The 15,895-nt window shown below is 55.8% G+C and overlaps 1 protein-coding gene across 1 annotated transcript in view; it reads left to right on the forward strand.

The window, feature by feature from the left end:
• Positions 1 to 701: 701 nt before the first annotated feature.
• The window catches only part of ECE1 (endothelin converting enzyme 1), a 125,109-nt gene continuing 109,915 nt past the window's right edge, over positions 702 to 15,895 (forward strand). Inside the window, exon 1 of the mRNA XM_044938148.2 lies at positions 702 to 806. Coding sequence (XP_044794083.1) covers positions 804 to 806 — 3 coding nt within the window. The 5' untranslated portion in view covers positions 702 to 803. The remainder of the gene's footprint in view (positions 807 to 15,895) is intronic.

Raw genomic sequence — 15,895 nt, forward strand, 5'->3', positions numbered from 1 at the left:
AGCCACGGCCCTCGCAGGTCTGCACATGCGAACAAACACAGGCTACACCACAAAACCACAGGGTTTGGTTTCTACTTGTTTACAGCTGAGGCACAGACTATCTTTCTACCATACCAACGTGTGTGCACAACAGGCCCAAGAGTACAGATCACACACCATACAAATACACAGACACACACTTCCTTCACTCAGGCAATCACACAACCACATGTAGAGACAGTCCTTCCCTGACATACAGACCGGTGCAGGCGCGGAGAAGCATCAGTCCTTCACTCTGGTTCCATCCCTCCTCTTTTCAAGCCTCTCTCACTCTTATACACACACACGGGCGCGCGCGCGCAGCTGCAATGCCCTGGCTCACACTTCGTGCAGGCACCAAGCAGGAAGACAAAGGTCGCCGAGGCTCCCGGCGCCGCGCACCGAACGCAGCTGAGCGGCTCTCTGGCCTTGGCCGGTCCCGAGCCAGGTCTCGGCGAGGTCTGGAGCCCGCGCCCGGCGCCGGAGCCCTAGCCCGGGTCGGCCCTCGGGGGTGCGCACGCGGCCCCCCGGCCCCGGCCCCGGCGCGCCGAGAGTTAAGGCGCGGGCGCAGGCGGGGAAGGCGGCCCCGGGCGTGATTGGCCGCGCCGCCCGGGCCCCGCGCCCCCGCGCCCCGCCATTGGCCCGTCGGCGGGCCCGCCTCCCGGGGCTCGTAGCGCGAGCCGCTCTCGCTCGCGGGGGCCCAACCTCGCCGTCCGGGCAGTGCGGCCAAGAGCCGGGAGTGGGGCCGGGAGCGCGGCGCGGGGCCGGAGCGGAGCGCGCGAGCGATGGTGAGTGCCGCGCCCGGCCTGCCTCGACCGTGGGACTCGGGGCCGGCCCTGCGCGCGGGGGGCCTGGGCGCCGGCTGCGGCTGTGGGAAGGTGTGCAGTCGGGGGGCGCGCGGGCCGCGCTCTGCTCGCCTGGAGGGCGCCGCGCTCTGTTCCGTCGGGGGCGGCTGAAGGGGGTCGGGGTGGCCGCTTCGGTTCGTGCTCCCTTGGTGTGGTTTTGCGCTAGGGCGTCCGGAAGCCCCTGAACGCGGCTGGGCTTGGAGACCCTCGGCGGGTTCCGTAAGGGGGTCGGGGACCATCCGAAGCGCTGGATTCAGTAGGACCTGAGTGTCCCGGGACTCTGAGGCGGGTCTGGGGCTGAGGCTCGGCTTGGAGCGTCGTGGGTGGTCGCGCCGAGAGCTTCGAGGCGTAGTTCGGGCGCCCTAGGACTACGGATCCACTGTGTCCTGAGGGTTGAGAGTAGATGCTGTCAGAGACCAGGGGCCCCTGGGGGGACCCTAAGCCCAGCGATCTGGTCTCCCCAGCATGTCCTAGTAATGGGTCTTCATCGGAGGGGGTTGCTGAGGCCACTGACTCGGATGGGCCGTGGCACCAGGGAGAAGGGACATGGGGACTTCGGGGGGGCGGGGGAGGGGGGTGGTGGTGTTTCTGAAGTCCCCAGAGAGAAATCCGTTTGATCAGGCTGAATTCGTTGAGGCTGTTTTAGAGAGGAGGGTTGTTCTGGAAGGAAAGCCAAGATCTTTCAGTACCTCTCTGGGGCCTGGTGACCACCTTGCCATTATGGAGGCCAAGGCCACCTACTTCTCTGTGGCTTGTTTTCTCCAAGGGCAGGCCCCTCCGATTCTCTCTCTAGTCCTGCTCTGTGCCCTGTGGAGTGGATACAGGGCACCATGTAGGGCCTGAGGAGGGCATGAGTCAGTGATGGTGGCTGCCATTCCCACAGAATATCCCGTTCTTCTTCCCTTCAAGCCAGTCCCCTCTTTTCTCACCCACGAGTGTCTGCCTCCCCTGCACCACCACGAGCCACTCCAGAGTCAGTAAGAATGAAGTTATGGCTTGACTCTGCACCTAGAGGTGCTTAGAGAGCATCTTGGATCCAACCTACCTCTTTGATCAGGAGCCTCCCCCCTGGATCGCTCCTCTTGAACAGTTGCAGTGGCAGGGTGCTCACTCCCAAGTGGATCAGCACTTGATTTAAGGTCTCAGCATATGGGAAATAAAAAAAGGGTGACTTCGAGGTCATATCATCCACTCTGCCTCCAAGCCTACCCTGACCTTAGTTACTCAGAAAGAGAAATTTATCCTTCTCAAAAATCAGTTAAAGAAGGCAAGGTCACTTTGCCTTGGTGACATTTTTCAGAGCCTTACAACCTTCCAGCCTGTCAGAAAGACCCCTGGTTTTGTCCTCAAACAGACTTGGGTTTGAATTCTGGTTCCTCTACTTCCCCAGAGGGACAAGTGACATCATCACCTCTGAGTTTCCATTTCCTCTTCATCTGTGAAATGAGATGATATGTCTTATCTCTCACGGATGGTGTACAGATTTGGTGAGCTAACCCAGCAAGAGGGCTTTACTTGAATACAGCTTAGTTTCCTTTCTGATACAACCTTAAGCTCAAGGTGGGAAGTTCTGCCTGACATCTAACCTATTTGCTAAGTACAGAAGAATGATTAAAGTTTATCATGTGGGGAGAAAAAGGGGAAGGTGATACTTAGAAAATCGGGCATTAGCTCATCATTCAACAAAGATTTATTGAATTCTTCTACATGCCAAGTCCTGTCTAGGGAGGAAAAATATGGTCATAAACACCATGGTGAGAGCACTTCCGTGGGACTTCCCCTGGCCACCCAGTGGTCAGGGGCTGCGCTTCCACTGCAGGGTGCCCGGGTTCAATCCCTGGTCAGGGAATTAAGATCCCACATGGCACATAGCATGGCCAAAAAAAAAAAAAAAAAAGAGGGCTTTCACTAGTCCATAAATGTCCACACCATCCTCAGGCTAGGTGGCATGTCTTTAAGAGAGGTGGCGCAATGCTTCCAGGGGAGGGCTCCCTTCTGGATGGAGAGGTGGGAGAAAGCTTCACCGAGCAGGTGGCATCTGAATTGGAAAAAACATCCCAGGTCAGGGCACCTGTGCGAGCAGAGGTGTGGGAGTGTGGGAAGTATTCTTGGAAAGGGCCCAATGGGGCTTGGTGGGCATGTGGGCACCAGAGCGGCAGGAGAGAGGAGAAGGTGGCAGGGGACGCTGCTGGGGCTGGATGGTGGGAGGCTGGGGCAGGCCGAGGGGCCAGAGCTCCATGATGGGTAGTTGGTCCACTGCAAGCGGGTGGGAAGAAGCAGAAGTCAGGCTCCTCGGCCCCTGTCATTTTGGTTTCTCCTAAACACCAGGCCCTGCGCTCATTCCTGAGGTGGGGGTGATTCAGGGCTGCTAGAGTGTTTATTCCTTGGCTCTCCTGCTCTAGGGGTTTTAAACAATAACAATTCAGCGTTCTTGCCAGCATTGCCAAGTTTCCCCTGGCCCCTGGGTTCCTAACGGGCCTCTGCTCAGAGAGCGCGTGGGCTGTTTCCTGTGTCCTGTCTCCATCTCCTTGATGGTCCCCAGCTCCCCACCTTGGTCTCTAACCCCTTGACAGGGAGTCAGCGCTGTTCTCAGAGGTTTCAAGTAGACGCTCCCCCACTCCCTGCCCCTGCCCCCGCAGGCTTGGGAGATGAGGGTTCTCAGGAGGCTTTTTGTGCCTCTGTCTCTGGTTGTCCTTATACTGCCCGGCAGCAGGCACAGAGAGGCAAAGGACATTGTCCAGGGTCACACAGCAAGATGGGACCAGAGCAGGCACAAACCTCCTGGATGTCTGGGGGGTTCCCAGACAGACAGGTTGGGGGAAGGAGGCCCAGCCTGCTCTTGTGGAGCCCTAAGAATGTTTCATTACCTTCCCAACTAGGGGTTGAGCTGGAGGGTTGGCAGTCATCTTTACTGTAGGTGGCTGAGCTGAGAACTGGGTCTAGCTCCCAAGGGTCAAGACTGGGTGTACCACCCACTTGCTGCGTGACTTTGGATCAGCTGTTCCTTCTCTCTGTGCCCCCTTTCCTGCCAAGTGCGGCAGATTTGCTCCTTGTCAGGATCACAGGCCAGTACCACCTGGTACGTGACACAGAAATGCTTCACAAACTGTTGAGAACTTGCAGGAGGAGAAGGGGACGACAGAGGACGAGATGGTTGGATGGCATCACTGACTCAATGAGTTTGAGCAAGCTCTGGGAGATGGTGAAGGACAGGGAAGCCTGGCGTGCTGCAGTCCATGGGGTCACAGAGAGTCGGATGCAACTGAGCGACTGAACAACAACAAGATGACTGACTGAAGATGGGAGGCCAGCCACATGCCCCCTGAACCAGTCTGCAGGGAGTTCCCAGAGTACAAAGTATCTTTCCCCAGTGTGGCCAGGCCACTGTGCTATTGGGTCATTGCTTATAGGCACCTTATTAACTTGTGTTAAAGAATAGATACATTGTTTCCCAGATGGAATTGGAGAGACCAAGCCCTATACTGGGGGAGAAGCAGGATTTAAGTAGTAGGAGGGCTACGGGTGGGTTCAGCAGAAAGTTTCAGGCCTTGGCCTAGACAGAAACAGCTTGGCCAAAGTCCACACTTTGACATCAGCGGTGACAGCAACAAGGGAGGAGCCATCAGCAAATGTTTACGACTTTTTGTTCCCCTCAATTTTTTCTTTTCAGTTAACTAGGTAAGCGCCTCGCCCTGGTCAAAGTGCTGCATCCATTCATTCATCCACCCATTCATTCATCCACCAAAAAAGTATGCCTGGCATAATGTCAGGAGCTGGGGCTGTGGGCATCAGTGTGGATGAGACTGGGAGGTCTGTTTTTCAGGCTGGCGATCAGGAGATACGGAGTAGGAAATTACAGGTGTGATTTCTGTTACCAAGGACACACACAGGGCGCTGTGGCACAGATAGGGCAACCTGGGGCCGGAGAAAGGCTGCCCTAGAGGACATGCCATGAAGGTTGTGGCCTTAAAGAATGGGCGAGACCGGGAAGAGCATTCCAGGCGGGGGAGGCAGTAAGTGGGAGATGGGACAAAACTTGATGCTCTCGGGAGTTAATTCGCCTGCAGGCTTAGAAGATGACGCTTGGTAGGTGGCCGGGGTGGGCGCATGCAGGGAGGGCCCGGTTCAAGATTTGGGGCTGGATCCTAAGGGCAGTGAGGGGAGTGACGTGGTCAGGTCTGCATTTTTGACATCATTGCAGAGCCTGCTTTGCGGAGAATGGAGGGAAAGGGCAAGGCTGGAGGCCGGGAAACCCATTAGGAGACCGCTGGAGCGGCTCCAGGAGAGACCACAGTGGTCTGAATACCCACTGCTGCCCCCCAACCCTACCCCACACTCCCATCATGCTTCCCAGGGTGGGCGGTGCAGCGAGGAGGGGCTCTGGCCCTAAAGGTCTCCCAGAGCCCCCTGCCCTGTGGGTGTGGACCTTCCTCTTCTCCTGATTTCATGCAAATAACTAGCGAGTCTCCAGGAACTTTGATCTAACAAACGAGAAAGGTGAAGTTTCCAAAAAGTTCTGAAACAAGGTAGAAAATGGGGATGCAGCTTCAGGGTCCCCCTGGCCATGGGGGTGTATCAGGGAAGGCTTTCCAGAGGAGGTGGCATTTGAACTGCTTCCTTGGGCCACAGTGAATGGAATAGAAGGCTTCCAAGGAGCTAAGCTTTGGAGAGAGGACAGTAAGGAGATACTGACTCACTGGGAAGGACCCTGATGCTGGAAAGATTGAGGGCGGGAGGAGAAGGGGCGACAGAGGATGAGATGGCTGGACGGCATCACAGACTCGATGGACATGAGTTTGGGTGAACTCTGGGAGTTGGTGATGGACAGGGGAGCCTGGCGTGCTGCGATTCATGGGGTCACAAAGAGTCGGACACGACTGAGGGACTGAACTGAACTGAAAGAGGTATAGTCTGGCAGGGGGCAAAATTTAATGAGTAACCAGTGCTGACTGAACCCCACTGCCAGAGGAGGGCACTGGGAGTCTAGGACCTGGGGGTCCTGCCCTTTCCCCAGTGGTCCTGAGGATGGGGTGCCCAGGCCTGTCTCGGCTCACTGACAAGCCTCAGAAAGGCTCCCTCTCCCCACGGGCCTCCTGGTAGGGGAGTTAGTGAGGGGCAGATGTAAACAGAGGAACAAGTTTCTGGAAAACATTCAGGAAATAAGCTGAGGGAGGATCCAACTTCAGGGATGTGGGCCTGGCTGCTCTATCTCCTTAAAATCTTGGAGTGCTTCTGTTAAAGGGGGATTTGTAACCGCCTAATTCAACAGCCCTATTTTACAGGAGGAAAGACTGAGGGGTAAGGTGAGCGTCCACCATGTGCCTGGCACTTACGTGTCACCCTTGTGACCGTCACACCAACTGCAGGGAGCAGCTTCATCCCTATTACGGACCTGGGAAGGCTGAGGCTCAGTGACCAGCTAGGGAGTTAGGACCTGTAAGCGGGCAGCAGCCTCCCGATTACTCAGGATTCTGGCTTCAGTCCAAACGGCCTTCCTGGGAAAGCCCCCTAGGGACGGGGATGGGACTGTTGGGCAGTGGCCAGAGACCCTAGGAGCTGGCTGGGGCTGGACGCTGGCCAGGCCGACGCATTCATTACCTTTCACCTTTGCCCAGCACTGGACAGTTGGTGAGGTCCTTCCGCCCACCCCTTTCACCACCTGTCCGTGATCCCACGGCCAACAGGTGGCCAAGCCAGGGCTGAAACCCAGGCCCTTGTCCCCCAGCCCAGACCCCTATCTCCCAGCTCCCGGCATTGCCCCGGGGGCCCCAGACCAGGTCCCCAGTGGCCCCTGGCTGGAGACATCCCCAGCCTCCTGACCTCATGCTCCCCGATTGTGAGGAGTGGCCCCTGACCCAGAAGACAAACCCTCCTCTTCCCCAGGCTCCTCCCCACCAGCTCCTCCCCTCCTCGGCAGGAAGGCAGGAGAGGGCTGTGGGCAGCAGGCAGGAGTCGGGTTACAGGGTAAACACCGCTGTGTCAATATTTAGCTCTCCTGGAACCGGAGCCTGCCTCCCACGCGCCGCCCACAGGTGTGTGGGCCTGCCCCGAGCTGGTCACCAAAGGCAAGGCCAAGGGCGGAGATGTAGCCCTCCGCAAGACGCGCCTAGTTTTACCATCTGTAAAATGGTGTGGCTGGAACAGACCGATTCAAGGGGTCCTTTTCAGCCGTGATATGCAGGATTCCAAGCATGATGCTCTGGTTCAGAGCACGGGTGTGGAGTTGGCCGGACTGGGGTTTCCATCTCAGCTCTGCATTTCCTCCCTGCGAGGCTGTGGGAGGTCAGCCCCTTCGAGCTTCAGTTTCCCCAGTCTGTAAAATGAGCTGCTAACGGACCTGTCTTGGAGGATCACTGGTGAGGATTAACAAGATGACACATTGATGCACAGAGTTTGGGGCACAAGATAAGAAGTAAGTGGGGTATCCCTGGTGGCTCAGAGAGTAAAGAATCTGCCTGCAGTGCTGGAGACCCGGGTTCAATTCCTGGGCCAGGAAGATCCCCTGGAGGAGGGCGTGGCAACCCACTCCAGTATTCTTGCCTGGAGAATCCCTGTGGACAGAGGAGCCTGGTGAGCCACAGTCCATGGGGGTGCAAAGAGTCGGACACGCCTGAGCAACTAACACACATAAACACAAGAAGTGAGGAAGTGGTGGTGGTGGTGGCTGTTAGTCCAGATAAACATTTGATAATCCTCTGGATCCAGGCACTGGGTTGCGTCACTTGGGAACAAGAACCAAGGGTGGGAACTGTAACCTCAAACCCTCCTAGTACTTGGGCGGGGGGAACCCAGGAGTTGAAAAAGCCCTTGGATTAACACCACACACACACACACACACACACGAGTTGAAAAAGCCCCTGGGTAAACACCATACACACACACGCACACACCCAGGTCCAGGACTGACCTCAGCGATCTGTGGCGTGAGAGGGGTGAGGGAGGAGGCAGAGGGGAGACAGATGCATTTCCGAAGGGATTAGTTCACAGGAGCTTCGCATCCAGTACAGAGAGGGTCCGTTGCCTCCAGCCCTGGAGAGGAGGGGGCGTGGGGCAGGGCAGACAGGGAGGGGGCAGCTGCCAGCCGGCAGATGTGGGCCAGGGTCCAGCCTGGCTCCCTTGCTTTTTGCGCTCTCACCTGGGACAGCATGTCACCTCTCTGAGCTTCGTTTCCCCCGTCTCTAGTATGGAGATGGTGGCACCTGTTTTGTACTCCAGTTGAAACACTTGTATCAGATGCTGTTTCGGAAGAACCCAGTTCCCTCCTGACACATCCAGGGGGGTCGGCCTGTTTTATCAGCCTCTTTTATGGTCACGAGAACCACTCGCTGGTCCTGCTTATCAGGGTGCTTCTTGAGGGCATGAGTGTGAATTTTTTAAAATTGTGGCAGAGGGACTTTCCTGGCGGTCCTGTGGTTAAGAATCCGCCTGCCGGTGCAGGGGCCATGGACTCGATCCCCGGTTGGGGAGCTAAGATCCCACCTGGCCACAGAGCAGCTAAGCCCGCGGGCCACAACCACTGAGTCCGTGCTCTGGAGCCCCTGAGCCGCAACAAGAGAAGCCCCTGCCCACCGCAACTAGAGAAAGCCCACGCACCGCACCGAAGACCCAGTACAGCCATGAATGTAAAATTAAAAAGTTGCGGCATAATTTACACAAGATGCACACATCTTGTACAGCTCAGTTTTCACAGATGTACACACTTACATAACCACCACCTAGAGCAAAATATAGAACCTTCCTGCCGCCGCCAGAGAGTTCCCACATGCCCCCCCCCCCCACTTCCCGTGGGAAGTTCTCATGTCAATCCCCCTGCTTCAGGGGGCCGCTGACCTATCTTCTGTTCCTCTGTTTTGCCTGATTCTGAACTCTGTCTGCGTGAATTCGCACGTATGTAGGCCTGGCTCTGGTTTCCTTCAGCTTCCGTCAGCACTGAGTGTAGCTCCTCCAAGCTGTTGCCAGGACTCATGCCTTTGTGGGCTCTGTTACATGCCGCTGGGTGGATGTACACGTGCACGTCCGTGGATGGTGTTTGAGTTGATTGCAGGTAGGGGCGGCGGTGACGTGCCTGTCTCCTGGGCGGGTCATAGGAGTAGAACCGCCCGGTCGGAGGGTCGGTGTGTGTTTCCTAGAAACTGCCACATGTTCTCCAAGGAGGGCTCTGTTCACCTCTTTGCCCTGGGCCCGCAGCCTAACCTAGAGTACCTGCTTGATGAATGTCTTTTTAAAGAAAGATGGAATTTGAGTCCTTGCCTTGTCTTAAGGCTTCAGACCTATGCCGATGGCCTCAGGACCTGACCGCTCCCGGCAGGGGCTCTGCCCAGATCCTGAGCTTTGTCTAGGAGCCCCTCAGTCCTCGGGGCAGGGCGGGAGTCTGGCCCGCGGGACCCCAGGCCGTGAGGCTCTACCACTGATTGGCTGTGGGACCTTAGGAAGTCCCTTCCCTCCCTGGTCCTCAGGGAAGTCCTTTCTGCTTCTCCCAGACACGGTGTGGATTGAAGGTTTCTGCGGCTCCCTGGTTTCCGGTGGGCTCCCCTCGTCTGGGAGCATCTGCTCCCAATTGCTATATGCTTCTCCACCTCCGGGCTTGCTCCGGTGCCCCTGTGTCCCGAATCTCCAAGGAAGGACCCTTTAGGAAAGTGGGTTGTCTCTTCATTCTTGGCACCCTCGATAAATACCTCCTCGTGACTCAGTCCTCTCGGGATGAGAGTTCCCCCTGGCCAGAGGGGGCCCCTGGTGGTGGGAGCCCCACCCATGGAGGCTCTGCAGAGGTAACAGGGCCAACCTGGGTCTGAATCCTGCCGCTGCTGGTTCTGTGACCTTGGGCAAGTGACTGCATCTTCTTCTGCAGGGTGATAAAGCTGAAGTGAGGTCCTGCCTCATGGTGGGGGCCGCAGAACCCCCACCTGTAAGGATCTGCCTTCTAGGAGAAGGAGCCACAGATTTTAAACAGGCGAACCAGTCAACCAGAAAGAGCCCATCAGAGAGAGGAGAGAAAAGGAACACAGGGATGAGGCTGTGGGAACGGGAAACTCTAGATGGCTGGGGAAGGATGAAGATGGGGCGGCCAGGCAGAGATGCGGGGAGAGGAGAGAATTCCAAACAGGACAGCCAGTGCAAAGGGCCTGAGACAGAGACGAGGGATCGGTCACATTATGAGTGGCTGGAAGGCTGATGGGACTGGCTGATGGATGGAGGGAGCAAGGGGGAAGTGGGTAGGAAGAGGTGGGTGTGGAGAGGCCAGGTCCTACAGGGTCTTGTCAGGCTTGGTTCATGGGGAGTTGGCATTTCCTCTTTTAATTAATTTATTTTTGGTTGCACTGGGTCTTCCTTGCTGTGCGTGGGCTTTCTCTAGCTGTGGCCAGCGGGGCCTAGCTGCTCTTCGGTGTGGTCCACGGGCTTCTCATTGCCGTGGCTTCTTCTGTTGCCGAGCACAGTCTCCAGAGCGTTTGGGCTTCCGTAGTTGCGGCACACAGGGTTTAATTGCCGCGGCATGTGGCATCTTCCTGGACCAGGGATCAAACGTGTGTCCCCTGCATCAGCAGGCGGACTCCCGTCCAGTGTGCCACCAGGGAAGTCTGGCATTTCATTTTTTCAGAGTGATGGGAAACCGCTGCAGGGCTCCAGTCGGGGAGGGGACACATTTGGCTTTAGGAAGGCTCCAGCTGCTGTGTGGGGAGATGGCCTGTAGGGGGCAGGAGTGAGGCAGGGAGGCAGCGCCCAGTGGGAGCCACCTTCACCTGTCCTGCGGGCAAAGGAGGCTTCTGTTAGGCCAGGACCGGGACTTTGAGCAGCTGCTTCAGAGGAGGAGAGAGAGGTGATAGGGCCATCCCACGTGCTAAAGATGTTCCTGGCAGCTGAGCCTGGTGGGCAGAGAACTGACGCTTGGAGCCAGAGAGACTGGTCTTAAGACCTGCCTTTGAACTCAGCCTTCCAGAGTGAGTTTCAGGTCCTCCCAGAGGGACCCCTTTCCCAGCACCCCAGGCCCTGGGGACCCAGGGACATGGAGCAAGAAGGGCCCCTCCACACCCTCTTCTGAGAAGTGAGGCAGAGGAAGTGATAGCCTCCAGGGCTCCCAGTCCTCCCCCCACCCCTCCTCCACAGGCTGCAGCTCCCATGGCCCGGCTCCAGGCCATCCTGGGGCTTTGTGGTTCCCGGGTGTTCCGGGCTGGTCTGAGGCAGGAGGCAGCTGCGAGAAAGCGGTCCTTCACCTTCCTCTGCCCCTGAATGGGTGGTTACTGGGTATCCTGCTGGGCTTCCCCGGTGGGTGGGGAGGGAAGCCACAGGGAGGGCAGGGCCTGGGAGTTCACAGTCTCATGAGAGCCACATGCAAATGGGGACTTAGATGTCATCTAGAGCGGCTGCTTCACGGGGAGACAAAGGTTCAGGAAGGGAAAGAACAGTCTTGTGGACCCTGACTGCTTCCCCTTCCATGCGAGTCCTCTGCAGCCAGCAAAAGTTAAGAAGTTAATACGAGGTCTTTCTGTATATCCTCCCTTAAGCATCAGCTCTGGCTTGAGCTGGTGTCTTTGAGGAAAAAGGGATCTGGAAGTTGAAACCCTGGCAAACAAAGGGCCTGTATCTGAGAGAGAAACAGGATTAGAATAGAGCCGTTTAGCAGGGAGAGGAAGGGAACTCAGAAGGCTGAAAAAAGTTGGAATTCAAGCTGAATCAGCATTTGCTGAATGCATCTTCTGTGCCAGCTATGGGGGTATCTCTGCCCGCCCCCCAACAAGGAACTCCCAGGCCTGTGGGAGAGACAGACAAGTCAACTGGCAACAAGTGAGCAGCCACGGCCTTTAAAGGCTGGATGACTGATTTGGCCCAGGGTGGTGATTATTTTGAGCTGGGTCTTGAAGGATGAGTAGGAGTTCGCCAGCCAGGCAGAGCCAGAATTTAAATCTAAAGAGTCTGTCTTGGCTTGGCCCCACTACCCTGTGAGCCTTAGGAGATGTGATTCCTCTGGTCCTGGGCCACTGAGTGTGGACCCTGGGCAACTGTCCAGCCATTTCTCATCCAACCCCTGATCCTGTCCTCTCAAACCCTGCTGCCTCCCGCTTCCACCAGGGTGGTGGGTGGTTGACCAGCCTTGCGTGGCGAGTCTCTGCCCTCTCTTGATGGCCAGGACTTCAGTCCTGAGAAGGACGCACAGATTCCACCACCAGTGCACCTGTGGCTGCAGAGCAGGCACGAAGAGACGGTGGAGGATTTCCTCTTTCATTTTGCAGCTCTCCTCACTTCCCTGCACCAGCCCCCGCCCCCAGCAACCTGAGATGTACTTTGCATAACGCACTTCCTCAGATCTTTCCAACAACCCCGGCAATTAGATGGGCTTCCCTGGTGGCTCAGAGGTTAAAGCATCTGCCTACAACACAGGAGACCTGGGTTCGATCCCTGGGTTGGGAAGATCCCCTGGGGAAGGAAATGGCAACCCACTCCAGTAGTCTTGCCTGGAGAATCCCATGGACAGAGGAGCCTGGTGGGCTATGGTCCACGGGGTCGCGAACAGTCGGACATGACTGAGCGACTTCACTTTCACTTTCACTTGTCACCATTTTAAGCATGCAAAACGCCTGACCTGCCTCTTGAGAAATCTGTATGCGGGTCAGGAAGCAACAGTTAGAACTGGACATGGAACAATAGACTGGTTCCAAATAGGAAAGGAATACGTCAAGGCTGTATATTGTCACCCTCCTTATTTAATTTATATGCAGAGTACATCATGAGAAACTCTGGGCTGGATGAAGCACAAGCTGGAATCAAGATTGCCAGCAGAAATATCAATAACCTCAGATATACAGAAGACACCACACTTATGGCCGAAAGCGAAGAATAACTAAAGAGCCTCTTGATGAAAGTGAAAGAGGAGAGTAAAAATGTTGGCTTAAAGTTCAACATTCAGAAAACAAAGATCATGGCATCCGGTCCCATCACTTCATGGCAAATAGATGGGAAAACAGTGGGAACAGTGGCAGACTTTATTTTGTTGGGCTCCAAAAATCAATGGAGATGGTGACTGCAGCCATGAAATTAAAAGACGCTTACTCTTTGGAAGGAAAGCTATGACCAACCTAGACAGCATATTAAAAAGCAGACATGTTACTTTGCCAACAAAGGTCCGTCTAGTCCAGGCTATGGTTTTTCCAGTAGTCAGGTATGGATGTGAGAGTTGGACTGTGAAGAAAGCTGAGCCCCGAAGAATTGATGCTTTTGAACTATGATGTTGGAGAAGACTCTTGGGAGTCCTTTGGACTGAAAGGAGATTGAACTAGTCAGTCCTAAAGGAAAGCAGTCCTGAATATTCATTGGAAAGACTGATATTGAAGCTGAAACTCCAATCCTTTGGCCACCTGTTGCAAAAAGCTGACTCATTGCAAAAAACCCTGATGCTGGGAAAGATTAAAGGAGGGAGGAGAAGGAGATGACAGAGGATGAGATGGTTGGATGGCATCACTGACTTAGTGGACGTGAGTTTGAGTGAACTCCGGGACTTGGTGATGGACAGGGAGGCCTGGCGTGCTGCCTGGGGTCCATGGGTCGGACACGACTGAGCGACTGAACTGAACTGACTGAACTGTCACCATGTTAAGCCTGCAGAAGGCAACAAAGAGAGGTTGAGCTGCACGTCCACGGGCGCACGGCTAAGCAAATACTCTAGAATTTGCTCCTCAGCTGGTCTAACTCCAAGGCCTGTGCTCACGTTTCTAAGCCGTGAGGAAGCAGACCAGTCATGATAGGCTGGGCCTTTCTGGTGACCGGTGCTCCGACCCCCATCCATGCAGCCTCTGGGCTTCTCATCAGGGCCCCAGGACTTCTGCAGGTGGGTGGCAACAGTAGCCTCCATTGTATTCGTGGCAGCCCTTCTCAAGCCCAAGTGTGCGTGCGAGTCCTCAGGGACTCCGGCGACAAATGCGCGTTTCATCGCCGTTGTCACACGCACTCTGACTCCGTCTGTATGGAGTAGGGTACAGGCAGGAAGTTGCGTTTCCAGTGAGCTTCCAGCTTCCTGATCTGATGCTGGTGGGTGATTGATCACACTTGGGCAACCCTGACTTACTGCACGTCCGCTCTGGAGGCAGCACTGTTGTGGGCCTTTTGTTTTGTCATTTCAGCCATCAGAACGTTGCTCGGTGGGGGAAGTTGGTACAAAAGAAAGTGAGGAGTCTTGAGACTTCGACCAGTCATAATGAGGACATTTGTAACCAACGAGTCAGACGTATTTCATCTTCAGATTAATTGGCTGAGGAGACTGAGGCTCAGAAAGGTTCAGAGACTTAGAACACACATCCCTCAGCTGCTGATGCCTGTGTTCTCAGCCCTGCATGTGGCCTCTTTTGCACATTCCCAAACACAGGCTCTTAGAGGCCTGGGATCTAAGGAAATATGGGAAGATTGGTGGTGGTGGTAACTACCATTTTTTGAGCAACTCCTGTGTGTCAGGCAGAGTATAGAATGGTGAGCACACAGAAATGGTCTTGGTAATTGCACAGATTTCTGATTTTGAGCAGAATACTGTGTGATCTTATGTCTGAATAGCTCATCCCAGGCAGGGGTTGGGGGGACAGCAGTGGCGGGGAAGACGTCTCTCAGGAAAAAACAATTGAGGAGAAATCTGAAAGGTGAGTTACGTATTAACCAGGTGAAAAGATAGAAAAGTACTCTAGGCTAAGAGAATGGCATGTGCAAAGGTCCTGAGGTGGGTGGCCTATACAGCATGTTCAGCGTAGCTGGAGTAGAAAGTGAAAGTGACCCAAGGTGAGGCAGAGGGGTTTGCCAGGGCCTTGGCCCCATGGGGCTGTGTGGACTGGGTGAGCAACTTGGACTTCGTCCCAACAGCAGTGGAACATGGAAAGCCATGAGAGTGTGTGTGTTTTCAAATCAATAAACTTTATAGGGTTTATTTTCATCTACAATGAAAGATCCCACTTAAGCCTGTGAAGGAAGAAAAGGCAAATGTCTCTAACTCACAGGGTGGAGGGTCCACCTGGCCCTGGATGGGGTGCCAGCAGGGAGATGGCAGGACCTGAATCGCCTTTTATTAGACTCACTCTGGCTGCTGAGTGGAGATGGGCTGGGGGGAGGGGGCAGGAGTGGAGGTGGGAGATGGCGGCCCTGCCCGAGGGAGTGGAAGGGAGAGGCAGACAGAGGCGCTGGCGGGTAGAGCTGATCACTTTGATGAGTGAGTGGAGCCCAGGAGGTGTGTGAGCTGCTCTGGGTCAGAGTCACACAGCTTGTTGGCGGGCCTTCCCACAGAGCCCTGACTCAGGGCCGAGCTTCTGGGCAGCTCTTTTCCAGAGTCCTCCTTTCAGGACTTCTCATGCCTGCGCCCGCTCCCAACTCCCCAGGGGTGGGGCCTGCTGACTTCAGGGGAGGGGGGGCTTCATGGCACATATCTGTCTTTGAAGCATCTACCAGGGGAGGGTGGTGCTGACCCCCAGATTCTTTCCCTCTGACCTCTGCCCTCTGCCCGGCCATCCCCCGGCTTTGAAGGAGTCTGCAGAAGTGGGGCTGGGATGGGGATTGGAGCCGCCGTGCTTACATGGCCCCTGCTTGGGCAGGAGTGGGGGCCCTTCCAAGGATCTGAGGAGACGCCCTGCTGCGGAAAAAAGAAAGGACCAGAGCCTGGGCCTCTGCAAGTGGGCCCCCTGAGATGTAGGAGATGCCCCACGCCCACACCTCTTGAGCTGGAAACAGCTGGCTGCCATTTAGGGTTTTTCTCCTCCCCCTCCCAGCCCCGCATTAACTCCCTGGCACATGCCACCTCTGAGATGTTCAACGAAATGGATTTCTCGCCCTGCAGGCCTCCCCCACTCCAGCTCTAAACCATCCCCTCTGCGGTCTAAGAACTGTGGCGCTCCTGCATGAACCGCATCCCCCTTGTGTGGGAGCCCCCATTTTCCTCTTTGCGGCTCAGGCTCCCCTCTCTTCTCTCCAGGTTCCAGAGCCCACTCTCCTCTCCGTGAGAGGAATCGCCCCTTGAGCTTGGTTCTGGGCGTGATCTCTCTCTGGGGCCCGGGTCCCCTGCTGTCCCGGCT

The sequence above is a fragment of the Bubalus bubalis genome, chromosome 2 (assembly GCF_019923935.1).
Source record: "Bubalus bubalis isolate 160015118507 breed Murrah chromosome 2, NDDB_SH_1, whole genome shotgun sequence".
Classification (NCBI taxonomy): domain Eukaryota; kingdom Metazoa; phylum Chordata; class Mammalia; order Artiodactyla; family Bovidae; genus Bubalus; species Bubalus bubalis.